General features: G+C 35.3%; 1 protein-coding gene across 2 annotated transcripts in view; it reads left to right on the top strand.

Moving 5' to 3' along the window:
- LOC144960625 (uncharacterized) overlaps positions 1–20000 on the top strand; it is a 98543-nt gene that overhangs the window by 47698 nt on the left and 30845 nt on the right. For both annotated transcript variants that reach the window (XM_078893862.1, XM_078893861.1), the window contains exons 2-5: positions 4936–5045; positions 15150–15245; positions 16459–16575; positions 17328–17429. In XM_078893862.1, the coding sequence (XP_078749988.1) occupies positions 4967–5045; positions 15150–15245; positions 16459–16575; positions 17328–17429 (394 nt within the window). In that variant the 5' untranslated portion in view covers positions 4936–4966. The remainder of the gene's footprint in view (positions 1–4935; positions 5046–15149; positions 15246–16458; positions 16576–17327; positions 17430–20000) is intronic.

The following is a 20000-nucleotide window of genomic DNA, read 5'->3' as shown; positions in this document are numbered from 1 at the left end:
AGAATTTTTCTTCCAAGCAGAGGTTGCAAATCTTAGAAGAGGGGGAGTACGACTGTGCTCTGGAGATGATTTTCCATGTGATGCTGTGTTGTATGTTTTTTTCTTTGAGGTTCCAAATGTGTTCGCTTAGTGTAGTGGAATGTCGTTTGTGTATGTTTCTGAAGGAAGATGTATGCAGGTTGTATCTGGTTTTGAATGGACACTCGGTGAGGCCAATGTATGTTTCTTGTTTTGGTGTGTCTGGTCGTGTTACTGTGGCTTGATAAATTACGTTTTGAGTCAGGCAATTGCCGTTTAGTGGGCATGTTGTCTGGGTCCTACAGTTGCATTTTTTCACTAGGTTGTTGCTGGGCTGATCTGGCTGTGATAGTTTTCGGTTATTGTTGGATGAAATAATGTTTTGTATGTTTGGCATGCAGGTGTATCCTATTTTGATGGTGTTTTTGTTCATGATTGGGTGTAGAACGAGACCGGGAGGGAAGCATTTTTGTAGTAGATTGAAGAATTTGTTACCGATAGAAGTTGTCACATTCTTGCTGTAGGGTGGGTTGAACCATGTTATGTGTCGTTTTCTTTGTCGTTTTTTTGTTGGGGTGGTAATGGTCTCTTCCTCATATTCTAGTTTGTAGTTATATCCACTTTTTTGTAGTGCGTTTGTGTACGGTGGGATTGCATCGTTGAATATGTTGTTGTTTGTAGAGTTGTTAGATAGTCGTTTGTTAATGCTCTCGGGGATGTTTTTTATTATAGATGGCGGATGATTGCTGTGTCTATGAACGTACAATGGGATGTTGTTGGGTTTTGAAAATGGTTGATAGGTGCCGTCGTTTAGGTTGATGGTTATGTCCAGGAAGTCGAATGTTTTTTGTTGGCTTCGATTGTAATTTTCAGATTGTTGTCCTGGAAGATTTTGCATATTTTTTTCTTTATTAATTCTGTCTGTCTCGGTGTTTTGTTGCACAATGCGAGTCCGTCGTCCCTGTATAGTCCGATGTTTATATCGAGATTTTGCATTTGAGAAAGTAGATATAGTCGACGAGCTCGCATGTTTCTGCTCCATCGTAGCTCCCATGGTGACATCAAAGTTTGTTGATTTTTTTGTCCATGCTGTTCCATTATTGTAAAGTGATGTATTCTTCGAGTGCAGGATAATATGTATTTCTTCTTCGGTGATGTTGTCGAAGGTTTTTGCGAACTGTAGTGCTTTGAGGAGTAGGGTTTTGGTGATTGAAGGGTAGAAATTACAGATGTCAAAGGTGATTGCGTTTTGTCGTTGTTTGTTTTCTGTGTTTCTGTACCAGTTGATAACTTCAGTGGTGTTTCTCCATTGGTTGAATTCGGTTTTCTTGACGATTTTGGTGTTGATTCTGTCTAAAATCTGTTTACTTATTTTTCCGATTTATGATTTACATGGGTTTATGAGACGGCATTGTACGTTGTTGCGAAAGTTTGGTTTATGGTCTTTGATAGTGATGAAGGCGTTAGATTTTGCTGTGGTGTCTATTCTGTCACTTAGCTGTAGGTTTTCGGCGATGCTTTTGTCTTCTCTGTAATGTCAGGTGTCGTAGATGGTGTTTGTTTCTTGTACTCTGCTTGTATATTTTTCTCAAGTAAATGTGTGTATTCTTTAGGGGTAAGCTTGTAGAAGTTTGTGGTTTTGTCAGCGGCGACGTAAACATTGGAGTCTTGATGTATGGATCGTATGTCTTGTTGTAGTTTGTTTTGGAAGGTGTCGTTGATTTGTCTGAATTTTATGTTTTGGATGATATCTGTCATTCCATCCTCGAATTCTCGTAGTTCAGGTATGGATGGGGCTGGTCTGGTAGATCTAAATCCAAAAGTTTCTTTATTTTTAACCGTTTGGTCAGGGTTTAGGTAGAAAAAAGCTCGCCATCTGGTGTTTCTTATAAATTTTTCGGTTTTGTTGATTAGAGATTTTAGGTATTGTTTGCTTGTCGGGATCGGGATGTTCTTTGTCGAATAATCAAAATTGGTACTTACGAGGTTCATTTCTGGTTAAAATAAAGTGCTCAACAGGACAGTAGAACTGGAGCAAATGTATAAATTATAAAACAAAAACCATGAAATAATAGTGCTCAACTTTAGAATAAAAGGAGCTATTTATAAACATTTGAAATTAAGATAGTTTGACTTCTACAACGTTGTTATCGAGCGTTGCTCTCATCAGGAAGTGGAAGTGAAAGTAGATTGTTGTGTTTTCGTATTTTTATAGATTCGTGTTTATGGAGGTTCGTAATTACATAAAAGGTGTTTGTTTCTATGTCTGCATGAGGAAGTTAGTTCGTTTCTTCTGTTGAGTGTTGCTATGTTCGGTTTAGTGATGATGAAGAATTTTTCTTCCAAGCAGAGGTTGCAAATCTTAGAAGAGGGGGAGTACGACTGTGCTCTGGAGATGATTTTCCATGTGATGCTGTGTTGTATGTTTTTTTCTTTGAGGTTCCAAATGTGTTCGCTTAGTGTAGTGGAATGTCGTTTGTGTATGTTTCTGAAGGAAGATGTATGCAGGTTGTATCTGGTTTTGAATGGACACTCGGTGAGGCCAATGTATGTTTCTTGTTTTGGTGTGTCTGGTCGTGTTACTGTGGCTTGATAAATTACGTTTTGAGTCAGGCAATTGCCGTTTAGTGGGCATGTTGTCTGGGTCCTACAGTTGCATTTTTTCACTAGGTTGTTGCTGGGCTGATCTGGCTGTGATAGTTTTCGGTTATTGTTGGATGAAATAATGTTTTGTATGTTTGGCATGCAGGTGTATCCTATTTTGATGGTGTTTTTGTTCATGATTGGGTGTAGAACGTGACCGGGAGGGAAGCATTTTTGTAGTAGATTGAAGAATTTGTTACCGATAGAAGTTGTCACATTCTTGCTGTAGGGTGGGTTGAACCATGTTATGTGTCGTTTTCTTTGTCGTTTTTTTGTTGGGGTGGTAATGGTCTCTTCCTCATATTCTAGTTTGTAGTTATATCCACTTTTTTGTAGTGCGTTTGTGTACGGTGGGATTGCATCGTTGAATATGTTGTTGTTTGTAGAGTTGTTAGATAGTCGTTTGTTAATGCTCTCGGGGATGTTTTTTATTATAGATGGCGGATGATTGCTGTGTCTATGAACGTACAATGGGATGTTGTTGGGTTTTGAAAATGGTTGATAGGTGCCGTCGTTTAGGTTGATGGTTATGTCCAGGAAGTCGAATGTTTTTTGTTGGCTTCGATTGTAATTTTCAGATTGTTGTCCTGGAAGATTTTGCATATTTTTTTCTTTATTAATTCTGTCTGTCTCGGTGTTTTGTTGCACAATGCGAGTCCGTCGTCCCTGTATAGTCCGATGTTTATATCGAGATTTTGCATTTGAGAAAGTAGATATAGTCCGACGAGCTCGCATGTTTCTGCTCCATCGTAGCTCCCCATGGTGACATCAAAGTTTGTTGATTTTTTTGTCCATGCTGTTCCATTATTGTAAAGTGATGTATTCTTCGAGTGCAGGATAATATGTATTTCTTCTTCGGTGATGTTGTCGAAGGTTTTTGCGAACTGTAGTGCTTTGAGGAGTAGGGTTTTGGTGATTGAAGGGTAGAAATTACAGATGTCAAAGGTGATTGCGTTTTGTCGTTGTTTGTTTTCTGTGTTTCTGTATCAGTTGATAACTTCAGTGGTGTTTCTCCATTGGTTGAATTCGGTTTTCTTGACGATTTTGGTGTTATATAATTTTTATTTGACACTCTGTCGACTATTAGAAATGGACTCAATTGGTGATGGTATACGCTATGGTTGATAACTTGAAGATGAATTGTCCATCTAGGAATGAACTAATGATTTGATGATGTTATAGACTATGGTGGATAAATTGAAGATGTATAGTCTATCTAGGAATTGACATCATTTGTGACCCTCCGTCTCAAAACGGTATTATGTCGGGATGATTCAGACACCAAAAAGTGAATTTAGAGATAGATTGATGAGAAATTGGACCTTAGAAGTTTTTGCAATGCAAGAAATAGTCTTTATACTCCACCAGAACGTACATAAATTAAACCCAAGTTGGATATTTGTTGCTATGAATTCAATTTCACTCACCGAGTGGATCCCGACATAATACCGCTTCGATACGGTGGGTCACATTTGGTGATGGTATAGGCTATGGATGATAATTTTAATATGTATAGTCTATCTAGGAATTGATTCATTATTTTGTGATGATATAGGCTACTGTTGAGATCTTGAATATGAGTAAAGAACATTTATCCAAAATGATGTATTTTTATGGTATGACACTCCCCTTCGACTCCGAATGTCCTGGGCTCGAATCCCGAGAGGAGCATAGTTGAGTGATTAGAAGAGGCTCTGTGCTCACATTCTCTGACCGGACATAAGTTTAAATGAGTACCTAAATGTTAACATATGTCTCTGTCCAACAAAAAATATTAATAAATACATGTTATATCGTCAAACATGTGTCACGTCTCAATTTGCATGTTACGTGTTGCTGGTGGATCGTCTCCCCGTGTAAAGCGCTTTGAGCATATTTGGTTGCCAATGAACTTTATTAAAAGAAAACGTTGCACAGTCCCCGAATAGATCATAAGACCTATCAATCCAACGGCGAGTAATGAAAAAAAAATACTAAAAAATAAAATTCCCTTTATTCATCCCCAAGGTGAAATTTGCCTTTAAGGTCTATTCCAAGGGAAGACTGGAATAACCCAGGCGTCAACCGCAGTGCAGCGCCGCAATGTGAGATAGGACTAAGTGGCTTGCTCAAGGCCACACAACGCAACGACGAGTGATCTAATTTCCTTTTCGGGACGAAGCAAAGACCGTACCGCTGAGCCACGCTGCTCCTGTAATCTGCCAGGATGTAATCTTACCGTAAGAGACCAAACTCGTAAATTTACCTGCTTCTCAAACATTTCATCAATCTCAGGTTCAACTGCAACTCAAAGAAGAATACAAGAATGCAACGGGAAGTGTTGGTCACCGCCATGTTCCTCACCCTTTTCTCAAGTGCTATCCGCCTTTCTGGGAACAAAAATCGTAAGTTTATCTCTATAATCAGACATACACAAGCACACACACATAAACACACAAACACACACTATATTATATATATATATATATATATATATATATATATATATATTATATATAATATAATATATATAATATATAATATATATATATATATATATATATATATATATATATATATATTATATATATATATATATATATTTTATATATATATATATATATACATAACCGTCTCTCTAATCCGGAACCCCATAATTCGGACATCTCTATTATCCCGACAGGACTGATTCCACAATCCGGATATCTCCTTTATCCGGACATTTTGTGAGGCGCGAATTTGAACTCTTTAAGAACTGATTCCACAATCCAGATGAGTCTCTAATACGGACAAAATGCTGGGATTTGATGTTCGGATTGGAGAGATGTGACTGTGTACACACACACACACACACACACATATATATATATATATATATATATATATATATATATATATATATATGTGTGTGTGTGTGTGTGTCTATATATATATATATATATATATATATATATATATATATATATATATATATATATAATATTATTATTATTTTTACTACTACTACTACTACTACTACTACTACTACTACTACTACTACTATTACTACTACTACTACTACTACTACTCAATGAACGGCTTCAATCAACATCTCATTCACTTTAACTTGCTCAATGCTTGCTTTGGTTTCGTGGTCTTGGAGTAGACAGTTCGTATGACGCCAGAATTGCTAGGGTTTGAATCCATATTTGTAGTGATGCAGAGTCATTGTAAAAGTCTCATTTACAGTCTCACTTGTGTTAATTGGAGTACGTTACTGAATTGTAACAACCTTGTTCGTGTCCCAATAAATGTACTACCACCTGCACGTCGAGCTCATTGTCGGTTTTGTGATACATCAATGCTTGTGCAAAATTACATTTACATTTGACCGAAAAATGATACACAACGATACAAGTTTAAAAATCACATTGCAAGTTTATTATCACATGAAAGTCTTTAGTCACCAAATAAAATCAAAAGAATCTTTTATGAAGTTTGTTATGTGTACAGTGCAACATTAAAGGATAGAAACAGTTTTACTGACTAAACCTTCAAATGACAACAAACTAATATGTTGTTGCTGTTAAGTAGCTTAATTGGATTTGTTTAAAAGCATAAACTGTAAAGCAAAAGTGTTGAAAATCGTTTAAATATTAAAAGTTCAATGCGAATAAAATAACTCGTAAGCACTTTATGCCGTTCTAAGCTGCCGTTGCTGCATTGTTTTTCATTATTAATTATTATTATTATTCTGATTAAGGACGAGGGGATAAAGAAAGAAAGAAATTAAATGCACATGGGTGTCATTTCTTGACAGTCACCTCCAAAGATTGCAACTCTTAAAATTATCATAAAAAGGATAGTGAAGTTGGACATTAGGTATCTAGAAAATACTGAACATAAAGCTACATTGGCCAATTAAGTTAGGGTTAGTAGAAATACTTTTTATTCTGCCATATTTGATCCTTTCAAATAGTTCTACAAAGCATTTGTCTCTCAAGCTGAGCAAATTAATGTTCATATAATATAAAAATGAAGATTAGCAATGATGAACAGATTGTACTATATAAATATTAACAATAAAAAAAATCAAACCCCCAAAATATGTCAATAACACCATACAGTACAAGGAATGTAATACAAATCAAATTCAATTTTGTTATTACACAGATTGAAACGCTCTTTCCCTGCTATATTTATTTATTTCATTAAAACTCTTTGTCTTCACCAAACTATATAGTGTACCTTCAGGGATTCCTTTTTATGAAAATACCCTGTGGTTTTTTAAGAACATAATAATTTCAGACTTCCAAGGTAATGATCACCTCGAACCATATGCTAAAACATCATCGACACAGTTTTAAAAATATGACTTGACTCTATCTGTATCCTCATCTGACCATGCATCTCCGATTGTTGCTTGAATTCCTCCGGGGTTCAGTTTGTTTTGAAGAACACGCAAGCTGATTTGGCACTCTTGATTCATCATCAAATATTTCTTCTTGATTTGCAGCTGCTACTATGGATGTTCCAAAATTTTCATTTGAGTCTCTATTCACTACAGAGTTATTTGTTTCAATGTTACATTTTCCTTCCCCAGTGACCGAGTTATCAATTTGACTCAAAAATGACCAAGTTCTGTTATTTCTTGCATTGCAAGTGGACACTGGTAAATGTTTTGATTGATTGATTCACTGTGTCCCATATGTCCATAGAAGACATCTCTCTCGTGTTGTGGAACATCAAGTAAGGGAAATAATGTCGAAGCTCGGTGCCAGAATTTATCAGCTATTAATAACTGGGATTTCTCTAAATCCTTTACTTAGGAAGTGACATATTTAATGGCAATGTAACCACTTACATGAACTTTGAATATTCATGTATTTGGAAAAAGAAATGGGTTGTATGAAATATCAACAGCTTTACGCTCCTGTACAAGTTTCCTAAAAGGCTGAATTGTATCATTGGGTATCAACACAGGGACCAACATCTTGCTTCCCTTTCCATACTGATAGGCCAGCTTATACTTCTCAGGTCACGATTTTTCCAAAGGATCAGTGACATATTGTACAAGCCTGTGATCAACCCACACATCTGAATCTGCACCATTCTAGTCTTTTAACAACATCCTTGCGGGTTCTCCGCCTGTCCTCGCATTAAACATTGTAAGCCTAGCTACGGTGACATTGCGAAGCCTCACAAATATATGTGAATCAAATAAATGATAATCATCCTCACAAATAAGGACCATCTCTTCAGCGATAAATTGTAGTAGCTTCTTTATATCATTCTCCAATGGCATCTCTTTGGGTTTTCTCAAATGTGTTTTATTTGTTCACATTGAACTCTGGCTGTAATAAAATATTGTCCCAATTATAATCCAGGACAGCTTTGATCAAATCTATCTCTGCGGATTCTTCTATTTTGATTTGAATTTTGTATTCCAATTTAAAGGAAATAGTTAACTTTTTCAATATAAATCCAATTGAAAGCTTCAAGCCTGCTTTCAATGTCCCATCCTCTTTCAAAGTCATTTCAGAAATGTTTTGTGATATTTCATTAAAGTTACAACACTTCACCGCGTTGTCTCCAGAGAAAGAAGGTTGATTTATTCTCTTTTATAGTTTTTAAAATCAAATTTCTTAAGATGCGTAAATCACTCATTATAATCTTTCCCTCCTTCTTTGAACATTTACTCCACAATTTTGTTCCTAACAATAGCTTTGTCTTATCGACACAAATTTCCCACTTCATCATCCCGAAATGTGTCAAGAATATTCTCCTTTATATCTTTACTTGCATTGGGAGCCGCATGATAAAATTTTACAACACCAGTGCACAGAGCATGTTCAGTACTACATTTCTTTTTGTGTCCATAAACCCTACGTCCAGAGTAAAACCCCTTACAGCCAGCACACATAACAACTTATATGACCTCTCACGCATGACAATTGAATTGTTTCTAGTGTTTGATTTTAAAAAACGCTCTGTTTTTCTAGATATTCCATTGTTATATTCCTTTCCTTTACAGGCTGTTTCATGGCCTCTGTAACTTCTGTCTCATCCTAATGTTTCCTCATCAGATGCCTTTAGAGTTTTGTTTGCAACTGTCCACAGTATGGACAGGGTCTCCTTGGCTGTTTTGTATTTCTCTGAAAAAATGAGAAAATAAAGCACATCATGCTATGAACTCTGAAAATAAATCAATAGACAGATCGTATGCTCATCAGCTACATAACAGCAGTAGAGAGAAATAGCATTCCAAATGTTTAAGGCCTGGGCAAGTAACTGTCATCATTCCTTCTTGTTCAATACTTTTCTACCATCTATTCCTTTGGAAGAGGTATGTTAGATTTGTCGAGACCTCTGCCACATAACAAATCAAGCGAAAAGACGCCATACTTTTTTTCTGAATTAGAAATAAATGGATCAATCCACGCACTTCCCTCGATTCATGGTTCCCTCTTCATTATAATCAAAATATGAACATAAATCGTAACACAAAGAAGTCCCATCTGAAGAAATAGATTGTCCTTTGTTGTTTCAGCGAATAATCAGACAGAATGTCAAAAGAATTTTACGTTGTCTCCCAACCATCCCTTGGAGGTATCAGTATCAGCCGAATGGTTAGCGTCATGTTTTCTTACATTGAGCAACAAAATTTACTCCAATTGCTTCACTCGACTCAGGGGGAAAACTAATCTAGAATAACCCAAGTCCTATCCAAAGATGAACATTTCATTTAAGTTCCATTTAAGTTTATTGTCGGGCCTTGGCCATTCGACAACATTCAATTCACATAAATCATTTACAACAATCAGAGATTAGTTATATCAATAATAATAATAATAGAATATCGAAGGCAATATCATAATAATATTAATAATAACAGTAACGCCAATAAGTAACAATCAATATAGTGACAAAACTAATAATATACATTACTTCATAGTAATAATAATAATAATAATAATAATAATAATAAATAATAATAATAATAATAATAATATAATAATAATATAATAATAATATAATAAATAAATAATAATATATAAAATAATAATAATAATAATAATAATAATAATAACTTTCTTGTTCATTGAGGGAGTGAGAAAAAATCACCGGCTGGCAGAACAAACAGCCGGCATCAATCAAAAGTCCTCCAAACCGGTTGAGCACCCGCTTCATTAATTCCTTAAAGACCCATTTACTTCCCTCAAACTGCCTTAACGAGGTGTGTAGACCAGTTAATCCTGATTTATATTTTCTGGGAATGAAATATGACATGTATATGCCGGAAATATTTCAATAACAAACACAATGTTCGAATATAAGATATTTGAGTCTTGCCTTTGTTAATTGACACAGATAAGTTAGGAAAATAAATGCTAGTAAAAACGATCGCAAGTTCATGAACACTGCTTCTCAACTCGAACATATATTTTCATCAAATCTACACACAACATCATGTTGTGAGCTGAATTTTAATGATTTCAGTTGTCATTGAAAGGAAATCCCAAGAATTGAACCTGGGAGTCAAAAGGGTTTGTAGCACAGTAGCCATTATCAAAGTATAATTTTAGTACCGACAAATTAAGCAGACAATGTGCTTTTTCTTTAAATTCTCCCAATCATCATAAACCGTTTAGGTTGCAAGATTAATAAAAATGTTACCTATTCTGATACTCGTTTAGTTCCCAGCTGGTCTGTGAAAAAAAGCCTTAAGCATCATATACATACAAAGAAACAGTTGTGTATATAGATGGGTTGTAACAAAAAAAACCCCAACATTTTAACACTTACAATACAAGCAATTTTAGTATGTTACAGACTGACACCAAAAAACTATTCGATAACATGACGATTATTATGGCAGGTTTCACTGATACCACTCACACATTGGAGTTTCAGATTCTAAGATGTCCACCCTATCAAATTTGGATTTGTGATTGTGATGTAAATGGTAGCGTATTATGCCACGCAGCATTGCCAAAAGAGAACAATTGCGATAACACAAATGCAGCAACATGGAGGGGGTGGAAGTTTTCTTTCAAAAGGAATGGGTGAATTAAAATTTATCCCACAAATATCAAAGAATAAGAACGACAAAACATGACTCACCATTGCACGTAACACGTTGGTTTGCATGTGTATAGCATTCGGGTTGAACCTGGGTCCCAGACTGGCAACGTGGTTCAGTCTGTGATATTTGTAGATGAGGCTCTGACTGAGTTGGGGAATGAACACTAGGTTCCAAAGACAATGATGTACTCAGCATTGGGTTCCTCACAGAGCAAGAAGAGGAATCAGACTCAGAGTCAACAACAAAATCGCCATCCTGTATATTTTGTGGAAAAGATGGCAAATCAATCAATTCGTTCTTGTTGACAACAAACACGAAGAGCCATTGTTTAATAATCCAACTAAACAATTAGCTGGTTAATAATGCAAGTATAATAACAGAGTTGAGAAAGGCAGCCATATTGTCTAAGTACTTAATATGTTCAACTGTGTATGAATAAATATAGCTACACCATATAAACTTTTGTCATTGCAACAATATGAACTTCCTAACCTGCAATATAGTTAACAAAAAAGTTGACAAACATTACAATGCAAGAGAATCTGGACAAAATGCGAGATCAAAAGTATAATCCCAAGAGAAGCTATTGTAATTTTTTCATGGAAACGCATCATTTTCAAAATTTCTCAAATAAAAAACAAACGACTTCAAATGTGACTGGTTCATTGATGAATATCACTTCATAATATAACGAGGAAGGTTTTAAAATAGTGTTATTGTTGGCGAAGTGCACTGTAAAGGAATTTTTAAAAAAGCAAACATAGGAGGTCCCACCTGTATAAAACAGTGTTGTCCTTGTCCTGAAGTATTGTGTCGTGCCTAATAGACTGCACGTCTCATCTTTTAGGCCAAATGTGTTTTATCCACCACAAAATATCGTGATGTGAAGCATTTTGAGCATTGTGCGAACTGTCGATAAACGCTATACAAATGCTATGATTTTGTTTCAATTTACATACTAACCACAACTGAATCATGCGATATGGAACTTTGTTCTGCATCACTTTAAGGCTCTGAGTTGGAGTCTATATAAAATTTAAAAAAAAAAAATAAATAAAAAGCTGAAGAATATCATGTGCAAGTTTTTCTCTCAACCCTTAAACAAAAAATCATGCCATCTTATGCTGTAAAAATATTTTTTATAAAAATTTTATTATTTACTTATGACTATTGTCCTTTGGAAAAAAAAGAAAATTAAATCCGAAACCTCTTGGCTATTTTCTTTTAAATGTCAAGAATGTCAAAGTTGGCAAGAGAGGATGGAAATATAATTCCAGAAACCAATCTGTCTATAATAATATCCATATGATAGTTTTTTCGTTCAAGATAGAGTCCACTTCGGATAATCTCAACACCTTTGAGTCATCGAAAATGTTGCGATTAATCGAAGTTGCAATTAACCGAAGTTCAGTTTCCTGTCCACTATTTCAACATTTTACACAATTATTGCAAACTCAAACCAGTAAATGTCATTCTTAGACCACGACATACAGAGCAATTTCATTGAAACAAAACCATATGGCAGCCCTGTGAAGATTTGTCAACCAAAAGCAGCTATGAAGCAAGCCAATATCTTACTCAGATTGGACGAAGTTTCACTCTTTTTTCTCTCAACATTTGGCATAGTTAAAGAGATTAGCCTGATTAGAGACAACAAGCTCTCACCAAATTCGTTGGTCACAATACATAGTTGTTAATCCTAACATAAATGATATCATTCCGTCTTTCTTTATAACAGTCATTTATTACCCGTTCTCAAGATTATGACCAGCCCCCACCCCTCTTTTATTTAATGGCCACTGTTGACGTCACAAACCCAAACTGCAAAGGCCATCCCTTTCTCGACTCTAATAGACTGGTGACACACTACCGTAGCATTAAATCTCGCTCACTTTCGATTTTTCAACCTGTCACGATTTCATCCATGATGAAATTTAATTATGATATATTGTTTGATTTCTTGAATTTACCACTTTAAAAAAACGAAGTTTGTTGCAATTAAACAGTGTCTTTTATATATAATAATTTTCATTTCTTAGGAAATGTAGCGATTAACCAAAAGTTGCGATTAACCGAGTTGCAATTATCCGGAGTGGACTGTAATAGTATTACACATCTTGACTCAAACAAAAATAAGCAAATTATGTGTACCTAAATATGTTATTCATTTCCTCATCAAATTACATTCTTACCATTAACATCATAGATCACATCAAAAGGGTTGTCTTGATTGACAGCAATACATTTTTCAGGATGTTTAAAGCTCAAATCTCTCTGATCTGAAGGTACAAAAGAAATACATTATTATCAACATTAAACTATGATTTTGTGATATGGCACACTGTATGCATAAAGCATGATGCAAAGACAGGTTTACGTTAAAAATATTTTATATTCTTTTCAAAAATTAATTCTGGTTTTGCAAAAATAAAATAAATACGCGAAGTGTTGAGTTGGATAGCGCTAAAAGTAGCAGTATAGTAGTAGTAGTAGTAGTAGTAGTAGTAGTAGTAGTAGTAGTAGTAGTAGTAGTAGTAGTAGTAGTAGTAGTAGTAGTAGTAGTAGTAGTAGTAGTAGTAGTAGTAGTAGTAGTAGTAGTAGTAGTAGTAGTAGTAGTAATAGTAGTAGTAGTAGTCGTAGTAGTAGTAGTAGTAGTAGTAGTAGTAGTAGTAGTAGTAGTAGTAGTAGTAGTAGTGGTAAACGACATATCTTACAAAGCTAGTGTGAATCTACAGTCTACATAATTTCCCGAATTATCTGACTCCACTTCCGAATGACTGACAAGTGACAATCATCAATCGGTGTGTGTGATGTCTACCCTATTTCAATTCATAAATCAACAGTGATGTAATAAGAATAGCCAATAACTTACCATTTAAATTATCTAGGTGTTTTTTCTTCAATGATGCCTCCAGCATCAATTTACCCCACGATGTCATAGTCTGGAAGTCAGCAAGTGACGAAAAAATCAGCGCCGTGATACGAAAACAAAAGTAGGAATTGTGCAAAATTGACTAAACATATGTTTCACGAAAGAATGAGCGACTATGTTTGCTTGTCTTTTGCCACCCCGATAAGAATCAGAGCCAAAATTTGATAAATTTGTTTCTAAAAATAGATTACAATTCGTATATCTTGTTCATTCCACAGTTTTATTTTCATTACTATAAAAATCCATATGATGCTCTAAAATTTTAGAGAAAATTTCCGAAAGATATAGTGCCTCACTATTGAAATATATCGATGAAGACACTGGTACCCTTATTGTGCTTTTTTCAGGTGGTCACCTTATTGGCCATAGTGAAAATATAGAGTTGCCTCTTGTTACCGTGGTGTTTACCAAATAACTTCAATTCCATAAGTATACGATAACAGCGTTGCCTGTGTTGGAAAAAAAATGCAATATCGCCTAACAGGTGTCATGTATCATTCTACATGTTACGTGTTGTTTTTTGTCAGGGACCCATTGTAAAGCGTTTTGAGCACATATAGCGGATTTTTCCCTATTTAAAAGCTCAATTATTTAGCTTATCTTTTTTCGGCAACATTGCACTTACGCCACAATGTGTTACAGCAACCGTTACACTTTTCTAAAACACCTATATGAAATGTTTTTCCCTCATTGTCCATCAGGAAAATGAAACAGTTCCCCACTGCATACTCCAGACATTGGAAATAGTAACATTCTCTAGACACTCTAAAACATAATTATAAGTTATGCTAGCAGTACTGTTGATGTACTGAACCGAGATGCATGGAGATGTGGCATTCATTACGGCGACCCAGCAAAATATGGTATAAGTTGAAAGAAAAAGATTCTAGCAGTACTGCCGTATTCTGGAAAAAAACCCAACCCATATAATATTTGAAACTTTGGTCTCAAACCTCGTCCTTCAAATATTGGTCGATTTAAATTACCCTCATCTTGGAAAAAAATCAAACCTGGGACTTCAACCGTCCTCACTGCCCACTTAAGACATTGGGAATAGTAACCTTCTCTACAGACTCTAAAATTGAATTTAGAAACTCATGCTAGCAGTACTGCATGTTCTAGAAAAACCCATATTATATTTGAAATATTGCCAGAAAACTCGTCCTTCAAATATCCGTCGATTCAAATGACCCTAGGACTTCGATTGATATTTGGAGGACGAGTTTTCTGGCGAAAATGTTTAATTTCGGGTTTGAAAAAAGTACGGCAGTGTAATAGTAGTCCCATAGAGATGTTCAATTTTGAACTAGGAGTTTACTACCGTCTCAATATTGTTAAATCGAGATAACAACTGATTGCCACACTTTGAATAAGGTGCTAATCCAATGCAAAGTGCATTCCGTTAGTTGTTTTAGACCCACTTACCCAAGCACCACCGGGTGGACATGGAGAAGGATGTCAAATAATAATGTTCATATTTTTAACTATTCCTATTATCTATATCTTCCACAGATAAATCCGGTAAAAATGTAAATTTAATTTCGAGCTATTTTACGAAAGACCAAGATGCCGTTGTGCTTATGTTGACTTTTCAATCGGATGATACTGGTGAGTGGTAATAGTGATATTAGATGGATTATTAAGTGTAGCATTAGTAGTTGTAGTAGTATTTGTAATAATAGTAGTAATAGTAGACGTAGTAATAGTAGTAGTAGTAGTTGTAATAGTTGTAGAAGTAGTAATAGTAGTAGTAGTAGTAGTAGTAGTAGTAGTAGTTGTAGTAGTAGTAGCAGCAGCAGTAGTAGTAGTAGTAGTAGTAGTAGCAGTAGTAGTAGTAGTAGTAGTAGTAGTAGTAGTAGTAGTAGTAGTAGTAGTAGTAGTAGTAGTAGTAGTAGTAGTAGTAGTAGTAGTAGTAGTAGTAGTAGTAGTAGTAGTAGTAGTAGTAGTAGTGTCAGAATAATAAAAACGTGGCTTCTCGCGGGATCGACCGTGTTTAATTTAGGAGTGAAGCATGTACTTTACCAAGATTTATATAGCCTCAGCATTATAAAGTGTCCAAAATAAAAACCATTGCATCGACATCTACAATGACGGAAAGATATATTTATACAGAATAAGACAAATAGAATGAGTTGACTTTTCTGTTCAGTTGCTCTATATCTCGATTTGTTACAAAAGGCAAGCAATGTTAAACAACGTTAGAAACCAGATGGGTTAAATAGGCCACAAACAAAACACTATTGGACTTCAATGTGAAAGAACATTTCAATGTGACTTTAGGCAATAACTGATCTCTTGAGAGTTTGTAGACACGGGCGTCTAATAGACAGCTACTATTATAAGAGGTTGTAGCTGTGATACCATACGTTTCGTGGGGGAAAGACAAAACGTTATTCAGCAAAAAATAGTCCTGATAATATTGTGGAACTCGAACATTTAGATAGATTATTATCCAAAAAAGTACTCACTGCTAAAAAAGGATCTTTTATAAAGCGCAATATCCACTTAATCTGATCAAAGCGCTTTAAAAGGGGGCCCTGGCCAACAGCAACATTTAACATTTAGGACGGGACGTTACGCATGTCAGGCGATGTTACATTTATTTTCGGACAGAGACAACGATTTAAACGGCCAGGTGCTCATTTAACACATGAGTACGGTGAGAGAATGTGAGTAAAGAGCCTTCTCCAAGGACTCAACTATGCGCCGTTCGAGACTCCAACCCATGACCTTCCGATTCGAAAACGAGTGTCAACCACAAGACCACATAGCCGCACAGCTCTAAATGTATGTCCATATTTTTTAATCAATTCTTCCACAGGTACATTCATTAAAAAGTTTAAAAATGCAAGCCAACCGGAGCGAGTAAAGTTGTATGTGGGTCCAGGTTCTGCTGACAAGATTAACCTCTATGGAAGGCTCTTAACGTTGAAGAAAGGTTGTAGTCTTACTGATTATGTAAATCGTAGTTGTCGTTGTTGTAGTAGCAGAATTAATATTATTAGTATTAATAGTAGTAGTTGTTGCAGTAGTAATAGTAGTAGTAGTAGTAGTAGTAGTAGTAGTAGTAGTAGTAGTAGTAGTAGTAGTAGTAGTAGTAGTAGTAGTATAGTAGTAGGTAGTGTTAGTAGTAGTAGTAGTAGTAGTAGTATGTAGTAGTAGTAGTATAGTAGTAGTAGTAGTAGTGTAGTAGTAGTAGTAGTAGTAGTAGTAGTAGTAGTAGTAGTAGTAGGTAGTAGTAGTAGTAGTAGTAGTTAGTAGTAGTAGTAGTAGTAGTAGTAGTAGTATGTAGTGTAGTAGTAGTAGTAGATAGTAGTAGTAGTAGTAGTAAGTAGTAGTAGTGTTAGTAGTGATTAGAGTAGTAGTAGTATAGTACATGTAGTAGTATATTAAATGACTTGATATGGAGGATTACATGTATTACCCCGGATATGATTAGGAAGCAAAAGGCTGTAGGTCAGTCATTCAGTCATTATTATTATTATTATTATTATATTATTATTATTATTATTATTATTATTTTATTATTATTATTATTATTATTATTATTATTATTGTAGTTGTAGTGTTTTGTAGTTGAAGGAGTCGTAATATTAACAGCAGTAGTTGTGCTCGTTAGTGATGCACTTGCTATTGTTGTTGTTGTCTTTCGCTGGATTTTTTTGTGACCATTTTATTTTATTTTTATAGGCAGTTCTTCTAAGTCCTCGCCAGTTCGAATCAAGATGAATAATGGGATTCTTCTGTCCAAGCCCGAACTGTTGAAACTGGGTTATAAAGCGGTATTTGCACGTAGGTAGTGCGGTAATAATGGTTGCCGTTTTAGTAGTTTTACAAGTAATGGTACTTTCGGTTGTAGTAGTAGTAGTAGTAGTAGTAGTAGTAGTAGTAGTAGTAGTAGTAGTAGTAGTGGTAGTAGTAGTAGAAAAGTAATAGTAGTAGCAGAAGTAGCAGTTCAAGCAATAGTTTTCGTAATTTATTGCAAATGCCATCCGACAGATTCAATAAGCCGGGATAGTCAAACAATACTGGTTCAAACTGAGAGAGTTAAATAAAAATATAATATAGACTTCACAGGCGATCCGCCGGGCACTTTGGTAGTGAAGCAAGTTATCTGGGAGACCTTCCGAACGCTCCTCGTGCTAGCGTTTCTTTCAATTCGCATTTTCACCATGGATCTGTTGTCATGTCTTTTTTTTCCATTCAAGTTGTGAATATATAGTACATAAGCAAACTTTAATGGATTAATGAAAGTTTAAATCATTGTTTTCCGTCACCATTTCGTTTTGTGAAACATTGAAAGCAGTCTTACTTTGTTTTTTTTTTTGTTGATTTTTTTCTATTATGGTTATCTCAAAGTGGAGGAATTATTATTTTTTTCTCTATTAGCGCTAGTCATAAGTCGAAGTAAACGTCCTGGGGTGGTTGGTTATCATATAAGGGTTAGTTTAAGGTACTTGGTTTTATTTATTCTTAGGGGTTGTTGAGGGGATACTTCTGTTGTTTTCCTTATCACGAGGAGATTTCGGAGGGCCTCCCAGTCAACTACCAACTGAGATACTGGGACCACCAGTATTATAAAACTCACTTTGTAGCAGCGAGCAAATACTCTTTACTGTAAATTAAGATCATGATAATTAATATAAAAGCACCAAGATATATTTTATATACTAAGGTGTGTAAAATCTAATTCAAGATTTGTGAATAAAATAATACTGTTAAATCTCCCCTTTTAGCAATACACAAACTAATATTATTAGATTTACATTAGCATATATATTATTTTAGGGGAAAAGGGGACTTATATGCATTTGTTGTAAGACCAGCAATGTTGTACGGATTGGGGACTGCAGCTACAACAAAGAAACAAGATAAAGAAGTTGCATAGGTATCAGAAATGAGGATGTTGAGATAGTAACTTGGTTGGACAAGAAGAGATAAAGTGAGAAATGAACGGTTTCTAAGTCTGACTGAAGTGTAGAATGTATCAATAAAGATGAGAGAAGATAAATTGAAATGGGTTGGACGTGTGAAAAGACGAGAGAGTAAGTACATAGTAAAAAAAAAATATTGGATATACACTTTTTGGAAAAGAGGGAAAAGAGAAGCCCAAAGGCTAGATGGTTTCATAAGGTAAAGGACGATATGAAAGAACTGGGACTGGAGAAAGATGGTGTTGTGAACCGATATGGATGAAGATGTTGCATTCATTATGGCGACCGTGTAAAATGCAGGATAAGCTGAAATAAAGAAGATACAGATCAATATTAAAAAAGTATAATGGACCATTTACAATCAAAACAGAAAGTGTGGGAAACGAAACATGTCAATGAGAGAATATGGAACAAGAACCGCTAAATCTTCTGCTTTGGTTAAAGGACTGGCTTTGCAATCGAACGCAGCAAGTTGTCATTGGCAAAATCTAAGGATAATAATGTATCGTCCTGTCAGGAGTACGCAAGGAACAGTATTTGGGCCTTTATGCTTCTTGATATTTATAAATGACCGCGGGAACGAATTATCTCCACAAAGAAGACTTAAACTGTTCGTAGACGATAGCCTTTTTCATGACACTAGATAGTAGCGCAGATGCACATGAACTCCAGGAATATCTTGATTCCCTCCATACGTGATCAGATATATTACACATGAAGTTCCTGTCATCAAACTGCTATGTCATGTCAATATCAAACAAGAAAGCGTCTAATACTCACCAACACACACTTAATGATGTTTCTTTACAACATGTTGACTCTATAAAATACACAGGAGTCCATCTCAATAAGTAAATTAAGTGGCAAACCAATAAAGAACAATTCACAGCAATGACTAGTAGGATGCTGGGCTTTCTCCAAAGGAACATAAACCAATGCCCACGAAGAATTAAAGCCCAGACGTACACAGCACTTATCAGGCAATATTAGAATATATAAGGGCCGTGTGGGACCCCAACACAAACAATGGCTTAGACAATATTGAAAAAAAAGTACAAATTGCAGCTACAAGATTCGCAACCGGATGCAAAACCCAGGTTGTGTGACGTCCTCCATCAGTCATAAATATATACAAAGTGAAATAAGTTGTCCCTATGACCACTATTTTGAATTTAGATAGAATTAATAGCGACACGTTATATCTCAAAAATTGAGATTATTCTTATGGTCTGTATTCCGAACTTAAAAATAGTATTTAATTTAAATCACAAGCGCATTAAAAATTCGAACATTATGTAGTAACAATGAACTATGGTGACGTGTAGTCTTTGTTTTTAATGAGAAAAGACCACGAACTTACTATAGATTTAGATGCAAATCCCACGGGCTGGCCTTCTTGACGGGGGACAAGCTCCAAGTCTATGGAGAG

Source organism: Berghia stephanieae, chromosome 15, assembly GCF_034508935.2.
Source record: "Berghia stephanieae isolate SIO BIC M18660-M18661 chromosome 15, UCSD_Bste_1.3, whole genome shotgun sequence".
Taxonomy (NCBI): Eukaryota; Metazoa; Mollusca; class Gastropoda; order Nudibranchia; family Aeolidiidae; genus Berghia; species Berghia stephanieae.
This window is presented reverse-complemented; position numbering and strand designations above follow the sequence as displayed.